This window comes from Oncorhynchus nerka, linkage group LG9b (assembly GCF_034236695.1).
Source record: "Oncorhynchus nerka isolate Pitt River linkage group LG9b, Oner_Uvic_2.0, whole genome shotgun sequence".
NCBI classification, from domain to species: domain Eukaryota; kingdom Metazoa; phylum Chordata; class Actinopteri; order Salmoniformes; family Salmonidae; genus Oncorhynchus; species Oncorhynchus nerka.
In genome coordinates, this window is record NC_088424.1 from 3063869 (window position 1) to 3091667 (window position 27799).

The 27799-nt window shown below is 42.7% G+C and overlaps 1 protein-coding gene across 1 annotated transcript in view; it reads left to right on the forward strand.

Moving 5' to 3' along the window:
* The first annotated feature begins 7275 nt into the window (after window positions 1-7275).
* LOC115114112 (low-density lipoprotein receptor-related protein 8-like) overlaps window positions 7276-27799 on the forward strand; it is a 206475-nt gene continuing 185951 nt past the window's right edge. Inside the window, exons 1-3 of the mRNA XM_065013892.1 lie at window positions 7276-7373; window positions 7773-7924; window positions 9875-9997. Coding sequence (XP_064869964.1) covers window positions 7276-7373; window positions 7773-7924; window positions 9875-9997 — 373 coding nt within the window. The remainder of the gene's footprint in view (window positions 7374-7772; window positions 7925-9874; window positions 9998-27799) is intronic.

Consider the following 27799-nt stretch of genomic DNA (forward strand, 5'->3'; position numbering starts at 1 on the left):
TCTGAGAAGTAAGTTGGTGAAGCGGGCGAGGCAGTCATTTGAGAAACCAAGGCTGTTGAGTCTGCCGATAAGAATGTGGTGATTGACAGAGTCGAAAGCCTTGGCCAGGTAGATAAATACAGCTGCACAGTATTGTCTCTTATTGATGGAGGTTATGATATCGTTTAGGACCTTGAGCGTGGCTGAGGTGCATCCATGACCAGCTCGGAAACCAGATTGCATAGCGGAGAAGATACGGTGGGATTCAAAATGGTCGGTGATCTGTTTGTTAACTTGGCTTTCGAAGACCTTAGAAAGGCAGGGTAGAATAGATATTGGTCTGTAGCAGTTTGGGTCTTGAGTGTCTAACCCCTTTTGAAGAGGGGGATGACTGTGGCAGCTATCCAATCTTTGGGGATTTCAGACGATAGGAAAGAGGTTGAACAGGATAGTAATAGGGGTTGCAACAATTTAGGCTGATAATTTTAGAAAGAGAGGGTCCAGATTGTCTAGCCATGCTGATTTGTTGGGGTCCAGATTTTGCAACTTTTCAGAAAATCAGCTATCTGGATTTGGGTGAAGGAGAAATGGGGAGGCTTGGGCAAGTTGCTGTGGGGGCAACAGGGCTGTTGACCAGGGTAGGCCAGGTGGAAAGCATGGCCAGCCGTAGAAAAATGCTTATTGAAAAGGTGCATATCGCGGGGGCTATTCGATGCTAATGCAGTACATTACAGGATGTTTTTGTGCTGGTCAAGGGCAGTCACGTCTGGAGAGAACCAAGGGCTACATCTGTTCCTGGTTCTACATTTTCTGAATGGTGCATGCTTTAAGATTGTGAGGAAAGCACTTTTAAAGAATAACCAGGCATCTTCTACTGGTGGAATGAGGTCAATATCCTTCCAGGATACTTGGCCAGTTCGATTAGAAAGGCCTGCACACTGAAGTGTTTTAGGGAGCGTTTGACAGTGATGAGGGGTGGTCTTTTGACCGCAGACCCATTACGGACGCAAGCAATGAGGCAGTGATCGGTGAGATCCTGGTTGAAGACAGCAGAGGTGTATTTGGAGGGCAGGCTGGTTAGGATGATATCGATGAGGGTGCCTGTGTTTACGGATTTGGGGTTGTACCTGGTAGGTTCGTTGATAATTTGTGTGAGATTGAGGGCATCAAGCTTAGATTGTATGATGGCCGGGGTGTCCCAGCATGTTCCAGTTTATAGCAAGCGGCAACGGTGAGAGACTTGTTTGTGGAAAGGTAGATTTTTTAAAGTAGAAGCTCAAATTGTTTGGGCACAGACCCGAATAGTAAGATAGAACTCTGCAGGCTATCTCTGCAGTAGATTGCAACTCCGCCCCCTTTGGCAGTTCTATCTTGTTGGAAAATGTTATAGTTAGGGATGGAAATTTCAGGGGTTTTAGTGGCCTTCCTAAGCCAGGATTCAGACACGGCTAAGACATCCAGGTTGGCAGTGTGCTAAAGCACTGAATAAAACAAACAAACTTGTGGATACATGCTTTTTTCATATTTCTATCTGTAAAACACTGAAGACATTTTTTGCACGTTTAAAAAAAAGTTGTATCTATACTGAACAAAAATATAAACGCATCATGCAACAGTTTCAACCCTTTTACTGAGTTACAGATCATATCAGGAAATCTGTCAATTTGAGTAAATGTTTTAGAACAGAATCCATGGATTTCACATGACTGGGCAGGCAGTCTGAGGCAATTGCAAAAAGTTTTCCCCCACAAAAGGGCTCAATACAGACATCAATACTCCTCAGTTTCCTCAGCTGTCCGGGTGGCTGGTCTCAGACAAACCTGTAGGTGAAGAAGCCGGATGTGGAGGTCCTGGGCTGGTATAGTTACACTTGATCTGCAGTTGTGAGGTCGGTTGGACGTATTACCAAATTCTCTCAAATGAAGTTGGAGGTGGCTTATGGTAGAGAAATTAACATAAAATTATCTGGCAACAGCTCTGGTGGACATTCTTGCAGTCAGCATGCAAATTACGCGCTGTGGCATCGTGTTGTGTGACAAACCTGCACATTTTAGAGTGGCCTCTTATTGTCCCCAGCACAAGTGCACCTGTGTAATGATAATGCTGTTTAATCAGCTTCCTGATATCCCACACCTGGATGGATTATCTTGACAAAGCAGAAATGCTAACTAACAGGGATGTAACATTTTTGTGCGTTATTGCGTGTGTAGTGAAATGCTTGTGTTCCTAGCTCCAACAATGCTGTAATATCTAACTATACACAACAATACTCACAAATCTAAAAGTAAAATAATGGAATTAAGAAATATAGAAATATTAGGACGATCAATGTCGTATCTATAAAAATGAGTTCCAGTCAAAAGTTTGGACATGGTTTTACTTTATTTTTACTATTTTCTACATTGTAGAATAGTGAAGAAATCAAAACCATGAAATAACATTTTATATTCTTCAAAGTACCATCCTTTGCCTTGATTCACTCTTGGCATTCTCTAAACCAGCTTCACCTGGAATGCTTTTCCAACGGTCTTGAAGGAGTTCCCACATATGCTGAGCACTTGTTGGCTGCTTTTCCTTCGCTCTGCGGTCCAACTCATCCCAAACCATCTCAATTGGGTTGAGGTCGGAGGATTGTGGAGGCCAGGTCATCTGGTGCAGCATTCCATTACTCTTCTTGGTCAAATAGCCCTTACACAGCCTGGAGGTGTGTTGGGTCATTGTCAAATCAAATCAAATTGATTTATATAGCCCTTCTTACATCAGCTGATATCTCAAAGTGCTGTACAGAAACCCAGCCTAAAACACCAAACGGCAAGCAATGCAGATGTAGAAGCACGGTGGCTAGGAAAAACTCCCTAGAAAGGCCAAAACCTAAGAAGAAACCTAGAGAGGAACCAGGCTATGAGGGGTGACCAGTCCTCTTCTGGCTGTGCCGGATGGAGATTATAACAGAACATGGCCAAGATGTTCAAATGTTCATAAATGGCCAGCATGGTCAATTAATAATAATCACAGTAGTTGCCGAGGGTGCAACAGGTCAGCACCTCGGGAGTAAATGTCAGTTGGCTTTTCATAGCCTATCATTGAGAGTATCTCTACCGCTCCTGCTGTCTCTAGAGAGTTGAAAACAGCAGGTCTGGGACAGATACCATGTCCGGTGAACAGGTCAGGGTTCCATAGCCGCATGCAGAACAGTTGAAACTGGAGGATCATCATGCCAGGTAGTCCTGAGGCATGGTCCATGGGCTCAGGTCCTCCGAGAGAGAGAAAGAAAGAAAGAGAGAATTAGAGAGAGCATACTTAAATTCACACAGGACACCGGATAAGACAGGAGAAATACTCCAGATATAACAGACTGACCCTAGCCCCCCGAAACAAAACTACTGCAGCATAAATACTGGAGGCTGAGACAGGAGGGGTCAGAAGACACTGTGGCCCCATCCGATGATACCCCCGGACAGGGCCAAACAGGCAGGATATAATAACCCCACCCACTTTGCCAAAGCACAGCCGCCACACCACTAGAGGGATATCTTCAACCACCAACTTACCATCCTGAGGCAAGGCAGAGTATAGCCCACAAAGATTTCTGCCACGGCACCTTTCAATCATAGGACCTACTGAAGAGATGAGTCTTCAATAAAGACTTAAAGGTTGAGACTGAGTCTGCGTCTCTCACATGGGTAGGCAGACCATTCCATAAAAATGGAGCTCTATCGGAGAAAGCTCTGCCTCCAGCTGTTTGCTTAGAAATTCTAGGGACAATTAGGAGGCCTGCATCTTCTGACATGTAGGTATGTACGGCAGGACCAAATCGGCGGGACCAAATCGGAAATATGGGTAGGAACAAGCCCATATAATGCTTTGTAGGTTAGCAGTAAAACCTTGAAATCAGCCCTAGCCTTAACAGGAAGCCAGTGTAGGGAGGCAAGCACTGGAGTAATATGATACATTTTTGGGGTTCTAGTCAGGATTCTAGCAGCCGTATTTAGCACAAACGGAAGTTTATTTAGTGCTTTATCCGGGTAGCCGGAAAGTAGAGCATTGCAGTAGTCTAACCTAGATGTGACAAAAGCATGGATTTATTTTTCTGCATCATTTTCGGATAGAAAATGTCAGATTTTTGCAATGTTACGTAGAAGTAAAAAAGCTGTCCTTGAAACAGTCTTGATATGTTCGTCAAAAGAGAGATCAGGGTCCAGAGTAATGCTGAGGTCAACAGCTTTTTCTCAAATTTGAGAGGAATGGAGTCAAGGTTTGGCTTTTTCAAGAGAGGCTTTATTACTGTCACTTTTAGTGAGTTTGGTACACATCAGGTGGATAGAGAGCCGTTAATTATGTTCAACATAGGAGGGCCAAGCACAGGAAGCAGCTCTTTCAGTAGTTTATTTGGAATAGGGTCCAGAATGAAGCTTGAAAGTTTAGAGGCCATGATTATTTCATCAATGTGTCAAGAGATATAGTACTAAAACCCTTGAGTGTCTCCCTTGATCCTAGGTCCTGGCAGAGTTGTGCAGACTCAATACAAATGACTGTCATTTCTCTTTGCTTATTTGATCTGTTCTTGCCATAATATGGACTTGGTCTTTTACCAAATAGGGCTATGAGAGAATGCCAAGAGTTTGCAAATCTGTCATCAACGCAAAGGGTGGCTACTTTGAAAATGTAAAATATATGTTGATTTGTTTAACACTTTTTTGGTTACTACATGGTTGCATGTAGTTGCATGTGTTATTTCATAGTGTTGATGTCTTCACTATTATTCTACAATGTAGAAAATAGTACAAATAAAGAAAAGCCCTTGAATGAGTAGGTGTGTCCAATTTTTTACAATATAGCCTTATTCTAAAATGTATTAATTGGCAACCATTTCTAAAAACCTGTTTTTGCTTTGTCATCATGGGGTATTGTGTGTAGATTTATGAAGGAAAAAAACATTCCTTCATAAATCTACACACAGTAACCCATAATGACAAAGCAAAAACAGGTTTTTAGAAATTGTTGCCAATTTACTAAAAAATAAATAACGGAAATATCACATTTACGTAAGTATTCAGACCCTTTACTCAGTGCTTTGGTGATGAACCTTTGGCAGCGATTACAGCCTCAAGTTTTCTTGGGTATGATGCTACAAGCTTGGCACATGTGTATTTGGGGAGTTTCTCCCATTCTTCTCTGCAGATCCTCTCAAGCTCTATAAGGTTGGATTGGGAGTGTCGCTGGACAGCTACTTTCAGGTCTCTCCAGAGATGTTTGATCGGGTTCAAGTCCGGGCTCTGGTTGGGCCACTGAAGGACATTCAGAGACTTGTCCTGAAGCCACTCCTACGTTGTCTTGGCTGTGTGTTTAGGGTCGATTCCTATTGGAAGGTGAACCCAGTCTGAGGTCCTGAGCGCTCTGGAGCAGGTTTTCATCAAGGATCGCTCTGTACTTTGCTCCCTTCATCTTTGCCTCGATGCTGACTAGTATCCCAGTCCCTGCCGCTGAAAAACAACAATTGAATTTTCCTTGTTTTACTATCCTTTTGAGAACTTCTGGTCCCCACAAGGATAATAAAACCAGACACACACACACACACAATATATATTATGTTGTGCCTCCTACTTAATTGTTTGTGTGCCAAATGCATTTTCATTCAATCTTGATTCACTCTCGGCGGCAAATTGGCTGAAAACTAAATTCCGTCTGCGTTATCTTCTGTAGATGAGATTCCAATTTGATCTAGTGAATTTCTGACACTCACAAATTCCAAGTGATTTCACAACATTGTGCCATCTATCATTCTCGGTTGTGCTGTGGCCAGCAATTCTGTTCTACGAGTGGGGTTACAGGTTTGAGACTATTTATATTTAGGTATACATTTGCATATTTTTGCATCCAAACTTTGCCTGTGGTGTTCCCATGCCTATTACATAACTAAGCATTACACCTTAAACCTGACAGTGATTTATTTTTTATTTTAACACTTAAATTACTCAGACGGTGACAACAAGTGTAACATCATCTTTGTCTGAGAATGATTATAATTCACTTATCCTTATATTGGGCTCCCGAGTGGCGCAGCGGTCTAAGGCACTGCATCTTAGTGCTAGAGGCATCACTACAGACCTTGGTTAGTATCCAGGTTGTATCACAACTGGCCATGATTGGGAGTCCCAAAGGGCAGCACACAATTGGCCCAGCGTCATCCATGTTAGGGTTTGGCCCGGGTAGGCCGTCATTGTAAATAAGAATTTGTTCTTAACTGACTTAAAAATATATATATATATACTGAAGATCATGTGCATGTACCTTTCAAGAGGTCTTAGAGTACAGTCCTCCAGTATTTCTCAGCTGGCAAGGGAACAGATGCCTCTTGCCCATAGCGCTGTGGAGAATGAGACACCCCTAATCAGTGATATTCAGGCCCCCAATTTCTGCTTCTGCTCACTGGGGCGAGAGCAGGTTTCCATGGAGGTCTTGAAGTCAGTTATTGTATTTTTCTTTGCCAAGCACTCTGCTCTGTAATCTACTCAGTTTTATTTTTTTTGTAGCACTAGAATATAAGTTCCGCTTCAGTTCATCTCCATTAAAATGACGTATTATGCTGTCAGCAATGGTCGTGCCCTAGATTTGACTGACAGCATCATTTGTTCTGTAGATACGGATTATTGCACTTTTTTTTGCCTCAGTGCAGCAACCTCATTGTGTTGGGCAAGACCAATAACAGTTTCATGGTGGGTAATGAGGGGAAGTAGTAGTGCTGTTCACTCATATGTGGCCATTACCTAGCTGTAGCCGAGGAGTATTATTTTGCATAATTGTTTGGTGAATAGTCTACTAAGACTAGGGTTGTTAAAAGGATATGGAAGTGTCAAAAGGGAATCGATTCTGTAACTATGCACGCAGGTGGGGACAGCAAAGTCACTTAGGGACTCGCAGACCCTTTTTAAAAGATGCCCAAATTGGGTGTTTTTGGTAAACAGGTCTAGACGTGTTTTGAACACCTGCAGGTGCAGAATCATTTAACCTTCGTAACCTCATTTACGACACCTTCTGTACTCCTTCCACTTCTTCCTTCAGTTTTTCAAGGACAAGACACCAAAATAAGCTCACCATTGACCGATCATTCTCCCTCTCTTGGCCAGATCCTCTATCACGTCAACCTTGACTTCCACTGCTATGCCGATGACGCCCAGATCTACCTCAGCACCAAATCTCTCCTCAACCCACCTCTGTCTGACCCACATTGAATCCTGCCTCTCTGCGATAAATACATGGATGCAGCAAAACATCCTCAACCTCAACAGTGATACAATGGAACTCCTACTCCTCGGCATCAAATCCACCCTCAACAAAGCTAAGACCCTCACCATTGACGACACCACTGTGTCTCCCTCCCCCACACAGGCAACGTTGGCGTCATTCTAGACACCACCCTCTCTTTTGACCACCACAGGACAGACGGTCAAATCCTCATTCATCCACCTCCGCAACATTGCCAAAGTCAGGCCCTCCCTCTCCCGTTCTGCCGCTGAAACCCTCATACATGCATTGATCTCCTCCCGTCTTGACTAATGCAACTCACTACTCTCCGGCATCAACTCAAACTGCCTCCATAAGCTCCAAATTGTTCAAAACTCTGCAGCTCACCACACTCAGTCTTGGCAGCACGTCACCCATGTTCTCTGTGAACACCACTGGCTCTCAACACATTGATTACAATATCCTCCTTCGTACCTACAAAGCCCTTCACCACCTTGCCCCTCCTTACCTCTCAGACCTTCTTCTCCCCTACCAACCCACATCCCCAGGTCGAAGCTCCAAAGCTTCAGCGACAGGGACCTCACCAGGGTTGCTCCTAGGCTCTGGAAGTCCCTCCTTTCAGCCATCTGTGACTCTGAGTCCTTCACCACCTTTCAGGGTCCTAAAAGCCCCCCCAATCTCGCCCCTTACCCTAAACCGGGTTTGCATCTAAACCCAAATCCTACCCTCCTCATACACTGATACAGTACGTCACACTCTTTCCCTTTCTTGAGCCGACCCCTCTCTTTGTTTTATGTTTCGTCTGATGTTATATTTTGACTCCTGTTTTTTATTTTATTTCTAAAATTGTAAAGTGATTTTGGGTCTTTAAAGTGCTAAACAAGTCCCATGTATTATTTGTATAACTATTTTCCTCTGCCTAGCACCTTCCTCTACCTCACTTAACTGCCTATCATGCCCCCCCAAAGAATCTGGCTGGGTAGATGTGATTGTATATCTCGCTCGCTCTGTGTGTGCGTGTGTGTGCCCCAGGGAAGTGTTTCTCTCGCTTAAATATTTATGTGTTGGCCTACATACAATTATTTTTCAGAACATATTAAATTAGACATTCAATTAATGATTTTTATTATTTTTATTGTGTATTATTGTGGTAGGAGGAACCTTAGTTTTGGTCTGTGTTTTCCAGGGGACTCCAATTAGTAAAATATATTAATTCAACCTTAGACCTGTTGTTCGGGTGAGAGCTTTGTTCTGAACGTCCACTGTGAAGTTAATCATTTAACATTTTGGAAATATATTGCTTTCATCTATTGCAAATAGAATAGGCTACTGTAGCCTAATAACGTTTTTTTTCACGAGTTCTTGGTCATTGCATCTTCATATTTTTCTGCCTACTGGCGCGTGTAAAACAAAGTTCAATATTTTCGGCAATTCCCGCCAATGTTTTGGCTTGGTGAAGAACATTGTAAAAAATAATTATACTCGACAGTATTTTTACGAGCACAATTCCCGCCCATACACGCCATCGTCACTGATTCAAATTGCCAGAGAGGTTTTAGTTCGGTGAAGTACCACTGTCGCATCGCTAGAGGAACGGATACTAGGTCAGGCTTTGTTTGTGGATGAGCTCCATCACCTCCTCCCAGAAATGTGGACGGATATAAGGAAACTACTGCTCTTTCATTTGTTAGCCCTGAAACTTCATGCCTCAAAAGGTTTGTCCTATTTTCTTCGATCCTTAAAATGATGGTAATCGGATGAAAGTATGCCGGTAATGAGCTAAACGGAGAGGGATCCAGCCTAACGCGGTCTCCTCCGGATGATAGCGAATGATTTCATGCGCTAGCCTACTGTTGCAACGATGTGGGATAACCACTCATTGTTAGTGGAAAACTGAATGAAAATATCACAATACAAATTGTGGTAATTTAAACTGTATGTTTTATGAACATTTATGGGAAAATGTATGGGAAATGTGTGCGTCAGCGTTTACTTGGCAATGTTGACATGTGTTCCTTGGATGTGAGAGCATCCATATAATTACAACATAGGTGGTAGTAGCCTAGGCTACATTAATCTTTGTTTCATTGTAACGATACGATGGTTGGGCCTAACGTGCGCCCACTCCCTTTTAAAATGCTATAATTATAAATGACAGAATCGGTCCTTACAATCGGTCCTCACAATGGGCAAAGACATCAGTTCAACTTCTAGTTTTGATTTACATTTGGTTGAGTTGTCAATGTCAACTAACGTGAAATCAATGTGAAATAAACAAACAAAAAATGTACCATGTCATTGCATTTAGGTTAAAAGTTGTGTGAAAAAAACGAAATTCCCTTACATTGATTACTTTTTTCAAACCCAATCAGTTTTCCACGTTGATTCAACGTCATCACATTTCTTTTTGTTTGTTGAAATTACGTGGAAACAACGTTGATTCAACCAGTTTGCCAAGTGGGTTATGTGTCTATTGTAGCAAAACAACAGCCCAAAGTGACGCTCATAACGGAATCCTATTTCAATACTGACTGACTGGCTGAATATGCGGCATATCATAGGCATTCATTAGCAAATTACAGTTTGAGCCCATGTGTTAGGTGGATCGCGGGATGTGCGCGTATTATTGATGTTTTTTCCAACATTGCAGGAGCAGTGGCAGAAGAGTGTGAGGATGGTCAGTTTCAGTGCAATAACAAAAGGTGTATACCGACCATATGGAGGTGCGACGATGATGACGACTGCTCAGACAACAGCGACGAGGAAAACTGTGGTAAGTAAAACAATTCATAATAATGTCTGACATTGCCTTCAAATTGCCTACACGTGACACCTAGGCAACTTTTCAATTTCTAAAAACACACATGGACACTTGAGAAACAGACCATGACTAGGCTACTCAGAATAATAGTGACTTTTTGGCACATTTGGTGGTGGTGGTGAACTGTGACTATAGGACCATCAGAGGGATCATAAATCTTCCAATACCTTGTATCAAACTCAAAAATCAAGAAGAAAACATAGCATCACTTAATGTGCCCAACATATCTTCTGTAGATGGAACATTCTAGTTATAGTGAAGGAGGAACAATGCTTTTTGACATTATGAATGAATCAAACAGGCCTGGCCACGCTTTGGGCTGCCGCACAAACAGAGATAGAACAGGCATGGACACAACATGTGACACACAGCATAAAATAATTGGACCAGCAAAACAAAAAAGACACTTTTTACACAACCTATGGTAGGCCAACACCACTATCACCAAAAGTGACAGCAAAAGTGACACATCTAAGGTGACAGGGCTTGTGGTGCTGAAAGGACAGGGACCGTAATACCTGTCCACACCATAGCGCTGAAGGAGAGACAGTTTTGGTCAAACAAGACAACTGGGAATCCTGCCAAAAACTAGCTCCGACTGGGATGATTATTTTTTGAACTGTCATCAAACTCAGATTTCCAACTCAGGAACTCGGGCCTCTTTCTAGAGCTCCGACCTCAAGATCACTGATGTCATGATTTTGACCTTGTTTATATTTTTTGAGTTCCATGTTGTCTTGAAAGCACCAATAGACATTTCATTTCCATTAGAATATTTTTTAACAGACCCACCAATTACAAGTCAAAATGTGATTGGTTCATTGCACTGTCACTCCAAAATTCTGCTCTAATAGAGTTTAATGGCAGAGGCCTTCTGTCTAGCTTCTGAAGGCCTAGCCAATGGCTGGCTGAGCTAGATTTTTCTACCCATAGACCACCAATGAAAATAAATCCTGATTGGATATAAATCAGTATTAACCCTTGTCTTTCCAACACAAACTGAAGCGATGAAATCAGAAGATTGTAAAGATGAAATAGAAATTAAAACATTTTATTTGACATTTATTTATAAATCCTTAGGCCTTCTCTGAAGGCTTTGAAGGGGCTCCTTATTCCACGCTATTTTGTAGACTATGGTGGTTTGGTCTCGTTCTATCACCATAAAAATGTATGCCTATGTCAGATGATGTTAAAAGCAAGTAACGTTAATTCTACTCTCCACAGTAGCTATGTTGAATCGGGTGGCTAGTGCCTTGCATGTAAACCATTCCCCTTAATGTTTGAAAGAACAGGTGGATAGGGAGGGGACGCTCGAGGGGCCTGTCAGGCCAAACAGTGTCCACCTTCCAAAAAAGTGTCCTCCCTGCATCACAATGGGGGGCTCGTTGCTATATCAGCGGTGGGGACATCATTTACAGCAACAAAAAATTTTAAATCCCCGCTATGTAAACAAATCAGATTTCTGTGACAATTTAGCTGCTTAAACAACTTTTGTTGAGCTAATAAGATGAAAACAACTTTTGGGTACCTTGTTAACATGTCATCAACCTGCAATCCATGTCTTAAAAGTGGCTATGTTTCGATTAGACATGCAATAATGTAAATGGCAGTCAAAAAAGAAAGGATATCCGTCTGTAATTTTTTACACCAGAGGGGTTGATGAGTGCGGTAAGGAATGGGAGGAGGTCTCCAGAGATGGAGAAGGGATCGGATGAGGTCTCCAGAGATGGAGAAGGGATGGGAGGAGGTCTCCAGAGATGGAGAAGGGATGGGATGAGGTCTCCAGAGATGGAGAAGGGATGGGAGGAGGTCTCCAGAGATGGAGAAGGGATGGGATGAGGTCTCCAGAGATGGAGAAGGGATGGGAGGAGGTCTCCAGAGATGGAGAAGGGATGGGATGAGGTCTCCAGAGATGGAGAAGGGATGGGAGGAGGTCTCCAGAGATGGAGAAGGGATGGGATGAGGTCTCCAGAGATGGAGAAGGGATGGGAGGAGGTCTCCAGAGATGGAGAAGGGATGGGATGAGGTCTCCAGAGATGGAGAAGGGATGGGAGGAGGTCTCCAGAGATGGAGAAGGGATGGGATGAGGTCTCCAGAGATGGAGAAGGGATGGGAGGAGGTCTCCAGAGATGGAGAAGGGATGGGAGGAGGTCTCCAGAGATGGAGAAGGGATGGGAGGAGGTCTCCAGAGATGGAGAAGGGATGGGAGGAGGTCTCCAGAGATGGAGAAGGGATGGGGGGATGGAGAAGGGATGAGGTCTCCAGAGATGGAGAAGGGATGGGAGGAGGTCTCCAGAGATGGAGAAGGGATGGGATGAGGTCTCCAGAGATGGAGAAGGAATGGGAGGAGGTCTCCAGAGATGGAGAAGGGATGGGATGAGGTCTCCAGAGATGGAGAAGGGATGGGAGGAGGTCTCCAGAGATGGAGAAGGGATGGGATGAGGTCTCCAGAGATGGAGAAGGGATGGGAGGAGGTCCAGAGATGGAGAAGGGATGGGAGGAGGTCTCCAGAGATGGAGAAGGAGATGGGATGAGGTCTCCAGAGATGGAGAAGGGATGGGAGGAGGTCTCCAGAGATGGAGAAGGGATGGGATGAGGTCTCCAGAGATGGAGAAGGGATGGGAGGAGGTCTCCAGAGATGGAGAAGGGATGGGAGGAGGTCTCCAGAGATGGAGAAGGGATGGGATGAGGTCTCCAGAGATGGAGAAGGAATGGGAGGAGGTTTCCAGAGATGGAGAAGGAATGGGATGAGGTCTCCAGAGATGGAGAAGGGATGGGAGGAGGTTTCCAGAGATGGAGAAGGGATGGGAGGAGGTCTCCAGAGATGGAGAAGGAATGGGATGAGGTCTCCAGAGATGGAGAAGGGATGGGAGGAGGTCTCCAGAGATGGAGAAGGGATGGGATGAGGTCTCCAGAGATGGAGAAGGGATGGGAGGAGGTCTCCAGAGATGGAGAAGGGATGGGAGGAGGTCTCCAGAGATGGAGAAGGGATGGGATGAGGTCTCCAGAGATGGAGAAGGAATGGGAGGAGGTTTCCAGAGATGGAGAAGGGATGGGATGAGTGGGCAGATTGTTCTGCAATCAGATGTCACTAGATGCAGAATTTCGTCTGGAGTGAGAGGAGAAAGAGTTGAAGGATGATGGAAGAGACAGAATCAAGAGACAGGAGGTGCTACTTCTTCCTGTCACTTGTAATCGACAGGCAGCCAGTCTCGAAAGGGGGGCTTGAAGCTTGCTCAAGCTGGTCATCGTCTTGTCTCCTCGCCGTCTTGAAACATGGCAGAACCCCTGGAGATCAAAAGCAGAGTAAAGGGAAAAGAGGTGGCGGGATGAAAAAGCAAACACAAAGGCTACTTCATTTTCAATATCATGGGCCTGGTTTAGTTGAAAGCCCTCACCACGTCAAGGTATAGGCTGTGAGTTTTTTCATTTTTAAATTAAGTCCCTTAACCCCCTACTCTATTTTTTCAGTGGTTGATCTGATGGGGCTCAGGTAGGTATAACAATATGGTGATGACCCCACCCTGCTGTGTAATGGGCTCCGGGACACCTCTGTCATATCATTTACACAAATCTATTGCTTTTAAATTGTTTAACTTGGATCAAACGTTTTGGGTAGCCTTCCACAACCTTCCCACAATAAGTTGGGTGCATTTTGGCACATTCCTCCTGACAGAGCTGGTGTAACTGAGTCAGGTTTGTAGGCCTGCTTGCTCGCACATGCTTATTAATTTCTGCCTACAAATCATCTATAGGATTGAGGTTAGGGCTTTGTGATGGCCACTCCAATACCTTGACTTTGTTGTCGCTAAGCCATTTTCCCACAACGTTTGAAGTATGCTTGGGGTCATTGTCCATTTGGAAGACCCATTTGTGACCAAGCTTTAACTTCCTGACTGATGTCTTGAGATGTTGCTTCAATATATCCACATAATTTCCCTCCCTAATGATGCCATCTATTTTGTGAAGTGCACCAGTCCCTCCTGCAGCAAAGCACCCCTACAACATGATGCTGCCACCCCCATTGCTTCATGGTTGGGATGGTGTTCTTCGGCTTGCAAGCCTCCCCCTTTTTTCTCCAAACATAATGATGGTCATTATGGCCAAACAGTTATATTTTTGTTTCATCAGACCAGAGGACATTTCTCCAAAAAATATGATCTTTGTCCCAATCATCAGTTGCAAACCGTAGTCTGGCTTTTTTATGGCGGTTTTGGAGCAGCGGCTTCTTCCTTGCTGAGCGGCCTTTCAGGTTATGTCTATATAGGACTCGTCTTACTGTGGATATAGATACTTTTGTACCGGTTTCCTCCAGGATCTTCACAAGGTCCTTTACCGTTGTTCTGGGATTGATTTGCACTTTTCGCACCAAAGTACGTGCATCTCTAGGAGACAGAATGTGTCTCCTTCCTGAGCGGTATGACGGCTGCGTGGTCCCATGGTGTTTATACTTGCGTACTATTGTTTGTACAGATGAACGTGGTACCTTCAGGCATTTGGAAATTGCTCCCAAGGATGAACCAGACTTGTGGTCTACAATTTTTTTCTGAGGTCTTGGCTGATTTCTTTTGATTTTCCCATGATGTCAAGAAAAGAGGCAATGAGTTTGAAGGTAGGCCTTGAAATACATCCACAGGTACAGCTTCAGTTGACTCAAATGATGTCAATTAGCCTATCAGAAGCTTCTAAAGCCATGACATAATTTTCAGGAATTTTCCAAGCTGTTTAAAGGCACAGTCAACTTGGAGTATGTAAACAATTGTTGGAAAAATTACTTGTGTCATGCACAAAATAGATGTCCTAACCGACTTGCCAAAACTATAGTTTGTTAACAAGAAGTTTGTGGAGTGGTTGAAAAATGAGTTTTAATGACTCCAACCTAAGTGAATGGTAATGTCCGACTTCAATTGTACATGTGCCTAACAAGTTGGAAGACATTGGTTGTTGAAATACTAAAGTTTACGTACATCTCCATCCTGTCTTTCTCTCTGTTTTTCTGTTTTTCTCTCTTTCTCTCTGTCTCTCACTTGTATCCTCTTTCTCACTTACTTTTGTTCTCTGTCAGTCTGTTTCTCTCTCTCAATTCAATTCAATTCAAGGGCTTTATCTCTCTCTCTCTCTCTCTCTCTCTCTCTCTCTCTGTCTCTGTCTCTCTCTCTCTCTCTCTCTGTCTCTGTGTGTGTGTGTGTGTGTGTGTGTGACAACTAGTTAAGGGCAGTTGGTGTGACCATAATTGCTTACTATTGCTTAATCCATTTGTTTGATCTGGGTTAACTTATAGCTAGATACCTCAATATGACATAGACATATACTGTAACTAAATGTATAGCTAGCAACATGTAGATGGCTAAGTTTTGAAAAATGGCTGTACACTAAATCCTTCCAGTGATCTAATAATAGTTAACTACTTAACGTTTCCCTGAATTGTGATTTTCTCTGCCCCCCTACGAATGTTGCGCCTCTTGTCGAGATCACTGGTACCTTCATAGTACTTTTGGCTGGTTAGAAAATAAAATGAAAACTCCTCGAGGGATGCCATTAAAGTGCAAGTTACACACAAACAGAAAGGAACAATAACAGTTAGCTAGCTAGCTGACTAGGCAGGCTGAGTCAATATTTATTCCTATTTAACAATATTTTCTTATATAATAACAGAGTACCAGTCAACACATTTGGGCACACCTACTTATTTAAGGGTTTTTCTTTATTTCTACAGTTTTCTATATTGTAGAATAACAGTGAAGACATCAAAACTATGAAATGACACATGGAATTATGTAGTAACCAAAAAAGTGTTAAACAAATCAAAATGTATTTTCTATTTGATATTCTTCAAAGTAGCCACCCGTTGCCTTGGTGACAGCTTTGCACAGTGTAAAGCTGTCACCAAGGCAAAGGATGGCTACTTTGAAGAATATAAAATATATTTAGATTTGTTTAACACTGTTTTGGTTACTACATGATTCCATATGTGTTATTTCATAGTTTTGATATCTTCACTATTATTCTACAATGTAGAACATAGTAAAAATAAAGAAAAACCCTTGAATGAGTTGGTGTGTTCAAACTTTTGACTGGTACTAGCGACATGTGGTAAAGAAAGTTTTGTCTATCCAGTCTTTTCAGTCTTCTGAAGCAGTAGGTAGCAGGCAGGTAGTCACCCTCAAAACACTGTCCTTGGAGAGCGATTTTAAGTTAGTAAATTTGCGCTGACCGAGCGAGCGCTTATGAGGTGAAATAAAACTAGAACTGTCCTCCGCGTCCTCCGTCCTCCACGACCGCTACAGAGGCAAGCAACGGGCGCTTTGGTTCATTACGTAGGCCGGTCAGAATTTTGCCAGTTCTAGAAACTGCCCTAGCAACAGAAGCTAGAGCTCATCGAATTCCCTTGTGACGCGGGGGCTGGGGACACTTTTTGTCAGGTGGACACTATTTGGCATGATGGGCCCGATTTGTGTGCAGGTGATTTAACTCCTTCTGTCGAGAGTTCCTGGCTATTTTTCATTTAGGGCAGTGGTGCTATGTTTGGTTCTCAGGCCTCAGGGGCAATTTGTGGTGGAGGCGTGAACGATGATTGGACAGCACATCTTCCCATCTCTTCCCACCCACATAGAGAAACCAGCTGACAGATAGTATATAGCAGCCTATGAGAGCCTATAGAGCTTTGATAGTTATCCAGAATCCTGTCAGACTCCCTCAGAAAAAATAATAGAATTCCAATCCCCTTGCTCTTTGTGTACCCAGCCCGTGTCCTATATTTTCAGGAGAAGCACAAACAAAAACATTGGTTGTACTCTTGGCATGCGTTTCTCTTTTGTCTCTCTGGGTTAATTGTTGCTCAAGAGAAATTCCTACTGGTACCCACTCTGTGCACAACTCTCTCTGTCTCCCTCTCTTACGAACACGCACGCGCACACACACACACACACACACACATTTTCACTATCTTTCGCTCTTCTCTCTCCTTTGTGTCTGTCTTAAGGCTTCTGCATGCTTCGGTTTGGCGTGCTTGCGTGCTGCCTTAAAAGACCTTTGCTTGAAAAACGAGAAAAAGCAGCAATAGTACTGTTTGTCCAGGATACACTTCCTCAAAATCGTCCCAATTAATCTAAAATAATTCAATAAATCTTTCATTAATTTGGACGTTTTTGCCGAGATCTTAGTTGTGCAGTTTTACATATATTTTACATCTATTTCTCAAGTAAACACTTACCGTAATTGCTGGACTATTAAGTGCACCTGAATATAAACCGCACCCACTGAATTATTAAAAAACATGTATTTTCTACATAAATACGCCGCACATGTCTATAAGCCGCAGGTGCCTACCGGTACATTGAAACATGTCTATAAGCCGCAGGTGCCTACCGGTACATTGAAACATGTCTATAACATTGAAACATGTCTATAAGCCGCAGGTGCCTACCGGTACATTGAAACATGTCTATAAGCCGCAGGTGCCTACCGGTACATTGAAACATGTCTATAAGCCGCAGGTGCCTACCGGTACATTGAAACATGTCTATAAGCCGCAGGTGCCTACCGGTACATTGAAACATGTCTATAAGCCGCAGGTGCCTACCGGTACATTGAAACATGTCTATAAGCCGCAGGTGCCTACCGGTACATTGAAACATGTCTATAAGCCGCAGGTGCCTACCGGTACATTGAAACATGTCTATAAGCCGCAGGTGCCTACCGGTACATTGAAACATGTCTATAAGCCGCAGGTGCCTACCGGTACATTGAAACATGTCTATAAGCCGCAGGTGCCTACCGGTACATTGAAACAAATGAACTTGGTCACTATCTTCCTCCTCCTGTGCACTGAAACCACTGAAGTCATCTCCTTCAGTGTCGGAGATGAATAGCCTCAGAATTGCTTCATCCGATGTTGGATCGTTTTCATTGTCGCTCTCGTCACTTTCATCCGGAGGCAAATACCCCGCTGAGCTCATGCTGCCCCTTCAACACGCAGCAGTCCAGCCTTTCGAAACCCGTTGATGATAGTGGATTTTTTGACAATGCTCCACGCTGTCAGGACCCACTGGCAGACTTGACCATAAGTTGCTCTTCGCATGCAGCCTGTTTTAGTGAAGGATTTCTCCCCACTTGTCATCCAAGACTCCCACTGAACAAGGAGCGCCACCTTAAATGCACGATTTACACTGATGTCGAGTGGCTGCAAATACTTTGGGCCATCTGCTTTTCTTCCCTCTGAAAGCTTTTGTTGTCTTTTTGCACTGAGTCAGTTCCTCACGCTGCTGTTTCCAACGTCTTATCATCGACTCATTAAGGCCAAGCTCCCGTGCAGCAGCTCTCTTTCCTTTTCCAACAGCCAGATCGATCGCCTTCAACTTGAAAGCTGCATCATATGCATTTCTCCGTGTCTTTGCCATGATGAGGGTGACAAAATTACTACCGTAATTAGAATGATGGGAAGTTTGAGCGCGCTCGATTTTACGTCACATTATGTGACGGTGCTCAGTTTTTTGGCGGCATGAATCTTGTGAAAGCGGGAAAAACCCATAAATTAGCCGCGTCATTGTATAAACCGCAAGGTTCAAAGCGTGGGAATAAAGTAGCGGTTTATAGTCCGGAAATTACGGTAATTGAAAAATCCCTACTGTTGACCAATGGCCAACGAAGGGGTGTAGAGTTCATCTCCATGCCTCCGCTTGTAGTGTGCATGAACAGCTGAAAAAACCCTTGCCTGGAATAGAGTATAATGGCTGGAATAGAGTGTAATGGCTGGAATAGAGTATAATGGCTGGAATAGAGTATAATGGCTGGAATAGAGTATAATGGCTGGAATAGAGTATAATGGCTGGAATAGAGTATAATGGCTGGAATAGAGTGTAATGGCTGGAATAGAGTATAATGGCTGGAATAGAGTATAATGGCTGGAATAGAGTATAATGGCTGGAATAGAGTGTAATGGCTGGAATAGAGTATAATGGCTGGAATCGAGTATAATGGCTGGAATAGAGTATAATGGCTGGAATAGAGTATAATGGCTGGAATAGAGTATAATGGCTGGAATAGAGTATAATGCCTGGAATGGATTGCATCCGCTCCATTCTGGCCATTATTATGAGCCCTTCTCCCCTCAGCAGCTTCCATTGACCCACACACACACTTTGTAGAGCATTTAGATCTATTGTGGCGATAAAGCCAGTCTCCGGAGGCCGCTTGGTATCCTTGCCCCCTCGTCTCTGACAGTGACACCAGCAGGTTGAGTCCTCAGGCCTCAGTGAAAACAGGTCATTTGGAGCTTCTCTCTTCGTCTCCCTAAAAGATTAATGTGTCACTGTTCCACACCCGCGATACTGTGTGGGACATTTTGGTTATCGTTTTTTTTGTTCTTTGTTATTTTCTATTAAAGATTAAGGGCATCGGTCTGGTGGACCCATTTTCTCCTTCTTTACTGTCCAACAGGGCTGGTGGCTTCAATTCCTTTTCAATTCTGTCAATTCAGGAAGTAAACCACATTTTTCTCATAGAGGAACATTGACATTTCTGTTTACTTCCTGAGTTGACTGGACTGACATGTAATTGACTTGAATCCTGCTGTACAATGGAATGTTACGTTTGGGTGGGTGGCATTTTGGAAATGCCAGCTTTGCAAATACTTCTGGAAGTTGTATTTCTCACATGCTTCGTAAACAACAGGTGTAGACTAACAGTGAAACACTTACTTATGGGCCCTTCACAACAATGCAGAGAGAGAGCGAAAAAATAGAAATGATAGAAAAATAATAATACAGGGATTAAATACACAATGAGTAACGATAACTTGGCTATATACACAGGGTACCAGTACCGAGTTGCTGTGCAGGGGTACGAGGTAAATGAGGTAGATGTATACATATAGGTAGTGATAAAGGGACTAGGCAACAGGATCGATAATAAACAGTAACAGCAGCAAATGTGAGTCAAAAGAGTTAGTGCGAAAAGGTTCAATGCAGATAGCCTGTGTAGCTACTCGTTAATTTAAATAACTATTTAGCAGTGGCTTGGCTGTAGAAGCTGTTCAGGGTCCTGTTGGTTCCAGACTTGGGGCACCGGTAACACTTGCCGTGCGGTAGCAGAGAGCGCTGTCTATGACTAGGGTGGTGCCTTCCTTTGACACCTAATCGAGGTAAATGACTATGCTACTAACATGCTTTTAGCAGGGGCCACCTGCTATTTGATGATTACACTTTCAAAATGGCATCACATTTTTCTTTTAGTTTGAAGTCTTCACTATGGTGACTAGCTGCTGTGTGTGGTGTGCCATATCTGTGTGAGCCCGCGGATAAGGCTGATTGAATTGCCTTATTGTTAGCCAGATTGTCACCATCATCCTCATTCCTCACACAGTTGACCTGCTCTCAATGGGCCAAGATCCTTGCAATATTGGAGAATTACTCCCTTTTCAAATAGGCTAGGTTTTCAGAGGACTAGGCTTTATTATGAAGGTTGGAAATAATCAAATGAATACATGTACTGTATGTTAAAGAAGAATGCATGTAGACTATTTGTACTGTATGAGAGTATCCCCTTTTCGAGGCTACCTTCAAACTCAGTGCCTCTTTGCTTGACATCATGGAAAAATCTAAAGAAATCAGCCCCAAAAATTGTAGACCTCCACAAGTCTAGTTCATCTTTGGGAGCAATTTCCAAACACCTAAAGGTACCACGTTCATCTGTACAAACAATGGTACGGAAGTTTAAACACCATGGGACCACGCAGTCGTCATACCGTTCAGGAAGGAGACATGTTCTGTCTCCTCGAGCTCAACGTACTTTATTGCGAAAAGTGCAAATCGATCCTAGAACAGCAAAGGACCTTGTGAAGATGCTGGAGGAAACGGGTACAAAAGTATCTATATCCACATTAAAGCGAGTCCTATATCGACATAACTTGAAAGGCTCCTCAGCAAGGAAGAAGCCACTGCTCCAAAACTGCCATAAAAAAAGCCAGACTATGGTTTGCAGCTGCACATGCGGACAAAGATCACACTTTTTGGAGAAATGTCCTCTGTTCTGATGAAACAAAAATAGAACTGTTTGGCCATAATGACCATCGTTATATTTGGACGAAAAAGGGGGAGGCTTGCAAGCCGAAGAACACCATCCCAACTGTGATGCACGGGGATGGCAGCATCATGTTGTGGGGGTGTTTTGCTGCAGGAGGGACTGGTGCACTTCACAAAATAGATCGCTTCATGAGAAAGGAAAATTATGTGGATATATTGAAGCAACATCTCAAGACATCAGTCAGGAAGTTAAAGCTTGGTCGCAAATGGCTCTTCCAAATGGACAGTAACACCAAGCATTCTTCCAAAGATGTGGCAAAATGGCTTAACGACAACAAAGTCAAGGTATTGGAGTGGCCGTCACAAAGCCCTGACCTCATCCTATAGAAAATGTGCGGGCAGAACTGAAAAAGCGTGCGCGAGCAAGGAGGCCTACAAACCTGACTCAATTACACCAGCTCTGTCAGGAGGAATGGGCCAAAATTCACCCAACATATTGTGGGAAGCTTGTGGAAAGCTACCCAAAACGTTTGACCAAAGTTAAACAATTTAAAGGCAATGCTACCAAATACTAATTGTGTGTATGTAAACTTCTGACCCACAGGGAATGTGATGAAAGAAATAAAAGCTGAAATAACTAATTCTCTCTACTGTTATTCTGACATTTCACATTCTTAAAATAAAGTGGTGATCCTAACTGACCTAAGACAGGGAATTTATACTAGGATTAAATGTCAGGAATTGTGAAAAACTGAGTTTAAATGTATTTGGCTAATGTGTATGTAAACTTCCGACTTCAACGGTACATGTGCTCTTATACAATACAGGACTAATACGTTTTAGTGTGAAACGTTTCAGTGCAATTCGGTTTGTTAGAGGAACAAATAGATGCGATTCGGTTTTACTAACATTTGTTGTCGTGCTGTCCGTCACAACAATTCTTGGTAGTCCAAAAGTCATCTGTTCTTTTGACCAATCGATTGGTCTACATTTTTTAAACGTGTATTTTTCCATATATAGACACACCCTTTGTTTTAATCAAATCAGCCATATGCATTGAGCTAGTCTGATTCTTTAAGCACACTGTTTGATTAAATAAGACACAAATGACTCAAGAGCGAGCCAGAGATCAAGATAACCAGAAGGAAAAAACCTTAACCTGACCCAACCACTCTCCTGAAAGGATCAGTAATAGGCTACACGAGGAGTCGGCAACCTTTTTCATGTGGAATACCAATTTATCTTACAATTTCTACTGATCTGTGTGTTAGTTATGGTTTTCATATGCACACTTTCATTAACAGTTTAATTTAATTTATGACAACTTCGTATCGCAAACTAATTGTCATGTGGTTAATCAAAATTCGATCTAAATATAAATGAAAATGAATCAAATCTAAAAAGTTGCTTCTATTGCCATTAATATCTATGTAAAAATAGTGTACATAAAGCCAACAAAATAAAAACATTGCCATCTGCAGGTAGAACATATCCTGATAAAAATAAATATCCTATGAATCACATCGGCTACGCATGGCCAGTCTGTAACAAACTGTAAACATTTTATTCTCTTAGGTCCGGCTAAAGCTCGGCCAGCAAACTTGCAACATTAGATAAAATATTCTGGGCCCTCGAGTTTTCCGCACCAGTGAGCTCAGGACAGGTCATCAGGTAATTTAGGACGTTTCCACTGGATCAGAGCATTACATTTTTCCATTTCAGGCTGAGTGGTTATTGAAAGGGAGAGACCTGGAAAGATTTGTTAAATATTTTGAGGAACTATTGTCATCCTCAATGGATGTAAAAACTCTGCTTTCTTGCTGTTTGAGGTGAAGAAAACATTACTTTGAGAAGCTCTACAGCTCATTAGCGGTGATGCTTTAAGTCAGTCAGAAATACTATCAGATCCCCAAATCGGCACATTTATATTCCTAAATTTGCGTGCAGGCCAGGTAGCCTATGGGCCTACTACTGTGTGTAATCAGGTCCGCGTCCTTACTAAACATTGATAGGAGCACTCCAAACAAAAGACAATGACTAAATTGACAAAACTTGTAAATGGAATGAAATAAACAAAAACGTGTTTCTCGTTTCTCACGTGTAGGATAGGTTGTTTACTCTGCAAACAACATGTCCACTCTGACAATGGGAAGGGTAAAAGACTGGAATAATAATATATTGATGCGTTAACAGAAATGACCGTAACCAAGCAAACATTGTAGATGCCAAATTATAGGAATTAATGGTAAAAGTACTACTGTTGATATACAGTATTTAATGGGGAATTGATAGACACAAAATGCAAACAATTCACACGATGAAGTTATGAAATAATGACTGAGCACAAATTGGCGGGAGTGCATTCTGTGCACATCTCTCTCCAGAGCCACACTCCCCTTCTTCTTGGACTGTTCCATCCCTGCGGCCTCCGCAATGGATTAGTCTCAGCCTCCGCAATGGATTAGTTCACTGAGATCAGTGTGAATCAGACGGGTGTCTACATATATATACATATACACACACTCCGGTCAAAAGTTTTAGAACACCTACTCATTCAAGGGTTTTTCTTTATTTGTACTATTTTCTACATTGTAGAATAATAGTGAAGATATTAAAACTATGAAATAACACTTATGGAATCATGTAGTAACCAATAAAGTGTTAAACAAATCTAAATATATTTGAGATTTGTCAAATAGCCACCCTTTGCCTTGATGACAGCTTTGCATACTCTTGGCATTCACTCAACCAGCTTCACCTGGAATACTTTCATGGAATGGGTTTCCATGGCTGAGCAGCCGCACACAAGCCTAAGATCACCATGCGCAATGCCAAGCGTCGGCTGTAGTGGTGTAAAGCTTGCCGCCTTTGGACTCTGGAGCAGTGGAAACACATTTCACCATCTGGCAGTCAGACGGACGAATCTGGGAAAAGGCGAATGGTCCAAATGCATAGTGCCAACTGTTTGGTGGAGGAAGAATAATGTTTCGGGGCTGTTTCTTATGGTTCGAGCCCTTCCTGGTTAAATAAACGTTAAATAAAAAAAATAGGCCCCTTAGTTCCAGTGAAGGGATATCTTAGCTCTACAGCATACAATTACATTCTAGACGATTCTGTGCTTCCAACTTTGTAGCAACAGTTTGGGGAAGGCCTTTTCCTGTTTCAGCATGACAATGCCTCCGTGCACAAAGTGAGGTCCATACAGAAATGGTTTGTCGAGATCGGTGTGGACGAACTTTACTGGCCTGCACATAAGCCCTGACCTCAACTCCATCGAAGTCCTTTGGGATGAATTGGAACGCAGACTGCGAGCCAGGCCCAATCGCCCAACATCAGTGCTGGACCTCACTAATGGTCTTGTGGCTGAATGGAAGCAAGTTCCTGCAGCAATGTTCCAACATCTAGTGGAAAGCCTTTCCAGAAGAGTGGAGGCTGTTATAGCAACAAAGGGGGGCCAACTTCATATTAATGCCCATGACTTTGGAATGAGACTTTGAACAAGCAGGTTTCAACATACTTTTGGTCATATAGTGAATATAATAGCTTGCTATAACTCTGGTAAAACACAATTTTCAACAGCGCATTGGATAACAATAACGTAGCAAATTACAGTGGTTGACACTAAACTAGTAAAGCCTAATATTGCCTAAGCCATTTTACAAGCATTTGAATGCTGAACGTGCAGATATGCAAGATCGGGAATATACCTCTTCTTGGTCAGCGTTTGCTGCGCATAGTGTGCAGTTTGTCTCGGCTACTACTGTAGCCTGGGGTTGTTCAGCATGCAAAATGACTTGTAGATCAATGACTGTCAACGCAGTTACGTGCTTAGATCGACACTGAAGGAGAGGAAGCATCAGTTATCACAAAAGATGTCTTTTTGGAAGGAAGAGAAAAAGTAATATGAAAAAAAAAAAATTTAGTGAACAGGCGGTTCGCAATGTTTGAATCGATTTTCTGACATGCATGCTAGATTTGGATCAGTTTGGCGTCTTGTGGACTGATGCACTCTTGTCTTGAACATTTGGACCGTGGGCCGATCTTTATAGGTGAATTGTTACATCCCGTAGTTTCCAACCTATTTTGTGCAGAAGGAGAGAATGGGGAGAATTGAGATGTTTCAGAGAGCAAAGCCATTCCAGAAACTACTGCCCAATTATTTGGAGTGATTCTTACTAATGTTCTGGTTAAAGAACTACTGTGCTGCGTCATGTTTGAAAAATGTGTGTGTGTGCGTGTCCAGTATTGTGCATTTATACTGTATAAAGTGCTCTGTGTGTATGTTGGAGATTGAGTCAAATGCTATGAAAACTTTGAAGGAATCTGTTCTGTGTTCCTTTGGCTTGAATAAAGCGTTGCATTTCTTAGGAATATGGCCATTCCCTTGGGTAGACAGACAGGTGCGTTCTCAAACCAACCATCTGATGGTGATACTGCTAGTCTGTCACTGTTCCTGGTCTCCATCCCCCACCATCTTCTCCACCACTACACCATCCTCCTCTTGCTACTCCATCCCCCACCAGTCCTCCCCCTAAGCACACCCCACTCTCTCTTAATCCCATGCCCTCCAACTCTCATCCTAGCTCCATAGACCCCACTGACTGGCCCCCCTCACAAACCCTCACACACTGACACACACACTTGCATGCATAATCTCACACACTCAGGCATACGTGCACAAGCCCCAATCACACACACACACTGGCATTAGTGGCACATTTTGCACTCACAGCTTATTTTTCTGCTTAAATTTTTTTTCAAACAATCAATTTAGTTAATATGCAATACCACAACACCATTGTGATATGCTCTGTTGTTACGTAATTTAGTTATTCCATTCTCGGCCAAACAGAATTTTATAATGCAGAGACACTCTTCTCATCTTCTAACAAGTTGACAGCACTGTGGATCGCACAAAGGAATCCTGTATAGCATTCTGAAGTCATATTTGTGCCAACCCTGACATGGTGCCTAATATAGCAATATCTCCCAGGATGCGTCCCAAATGGTACCCTATTCCTTTTGTAGTGCACTACTTCTGACCAGGGCCCACTATAAAGGGAATAGGGTTCCATATGGAACGCTGAGTTTGTCTCTCCCATGTATTCTTTTAAACCGTCCCTTGAAAATCTCGCTGGCCGCACTCTTTTCCCTTTCTTTTATTGGGTTGTCATCCAGATGGCAGATTATACCATATCTAGGCCTATTCCAACAACAATAGGCTACTCATGAATATAACATGTTTTGATATCGACACCAGGAGAGGGAGGCTCTCCATTGTCCATGTCAGGTTGAAACAGTTCTGTTTGTCTTTTAGTCATTTAGCAGATGCTCTTATTGTGAGTAACTTACGAACCAGTAAATTGAACTATGGTAGGTAAAGCAACCACATATCACAATCAGTCTCAAGGCCATCAGACTGTTAAACAGCCACCACTAACATAGAGAGGCTGCTGCCAACATACAGACTCAAATCTCTGGCCACTTTAATAAAGGTATCACTAGTCACTTTAAATAATGCCACTTTAATAATGTTTACATATCCTACATTACTCATCTCTTCGGTTTATGCTGTACTCGATACCATCTATTGCGTCTTGCCTATGCCGCACGGCCATCGCTCATCCATATATTTTTATGTACATATTCTTATTCCATCCCTTTACATTTGTGTGTATAAGGTAGTTGTTGTGAATTTGTTAGATTACTGCGCTGTCGAAACTAGACGCACATGCATTTTGCTACCCTCGCATTAACATCTGCTAACCACGTGTATGTACCATTAAACTTTGATTTGATTTACAAGAAATTGCTTCTATCTACAAATATCAGTGCTTGTCTTGAATAAGTACGAACAATGGACAAGAACAACAGTTAGCCTAAGTTTGAGTCCTGGTCTATTTGCTCTATTTTTATAGCTAAAATAAATCCAGGCTTGTCTTTTGGAGGCAAAGTGGGGTAAAAAAACATGGACGCTCTCTCACACTCTCTCTTCTCACCACCATTCGTTTATTTCTTCTTTCTTCATACCAGGTGTGCATCCCAGATGGTACCCTATACCCTGTATAGTGCACTACTTTTGACAAGCACTAGACCTATATAGGAAATAGGATGCTATTTTGGATGCACACCAAGTCTCCGATTGGATGTGGTCTACCCACCACAATCTGCTTATATCAGGAAGTTATTTTGGGTGTGGGCACCAGTTTGATTGGCGGCAGAGGTTAATCATGACTTTGGAGCTGCAGTGTTGCTGTGTCCCAATGCAGCACTCAATCCCCGTTGTGCTTTGGGGACAAAGAGATGATTTATTTACCCACGTTGACAGTACTGTCTTCTGTTCTGACCGCAAAAATGAAAGCTTTTTAGAAATGCATTGCCTTCTGTCATGTGGTTGGTTCCACGTTTGCAGTATTATTTTCGGACAACTTAAAAACAAAAGCTATTCAGAATGTATTTCCACATCTATTTTCTCCTGAGTCATAATATAGACCGACAACAGAATGGTTCAGGTTTGCATTGTCTTCTGACAGCCAAACAACTAAAAGCCTTTCAGAATGTATTTCCTCCTGTCCTGATGTAGTGTATTCAGACCCCTTGACTTTTTTCACATTTTGTTATGTTACAGCCTTATTTGGATCATATTATTTATTTGTGTTTTTTATTTTATTTTATTTAAACCTTTATTTAACTGGGTCGCGAATGACTGGGACGCGTCCATAGATACAGAACA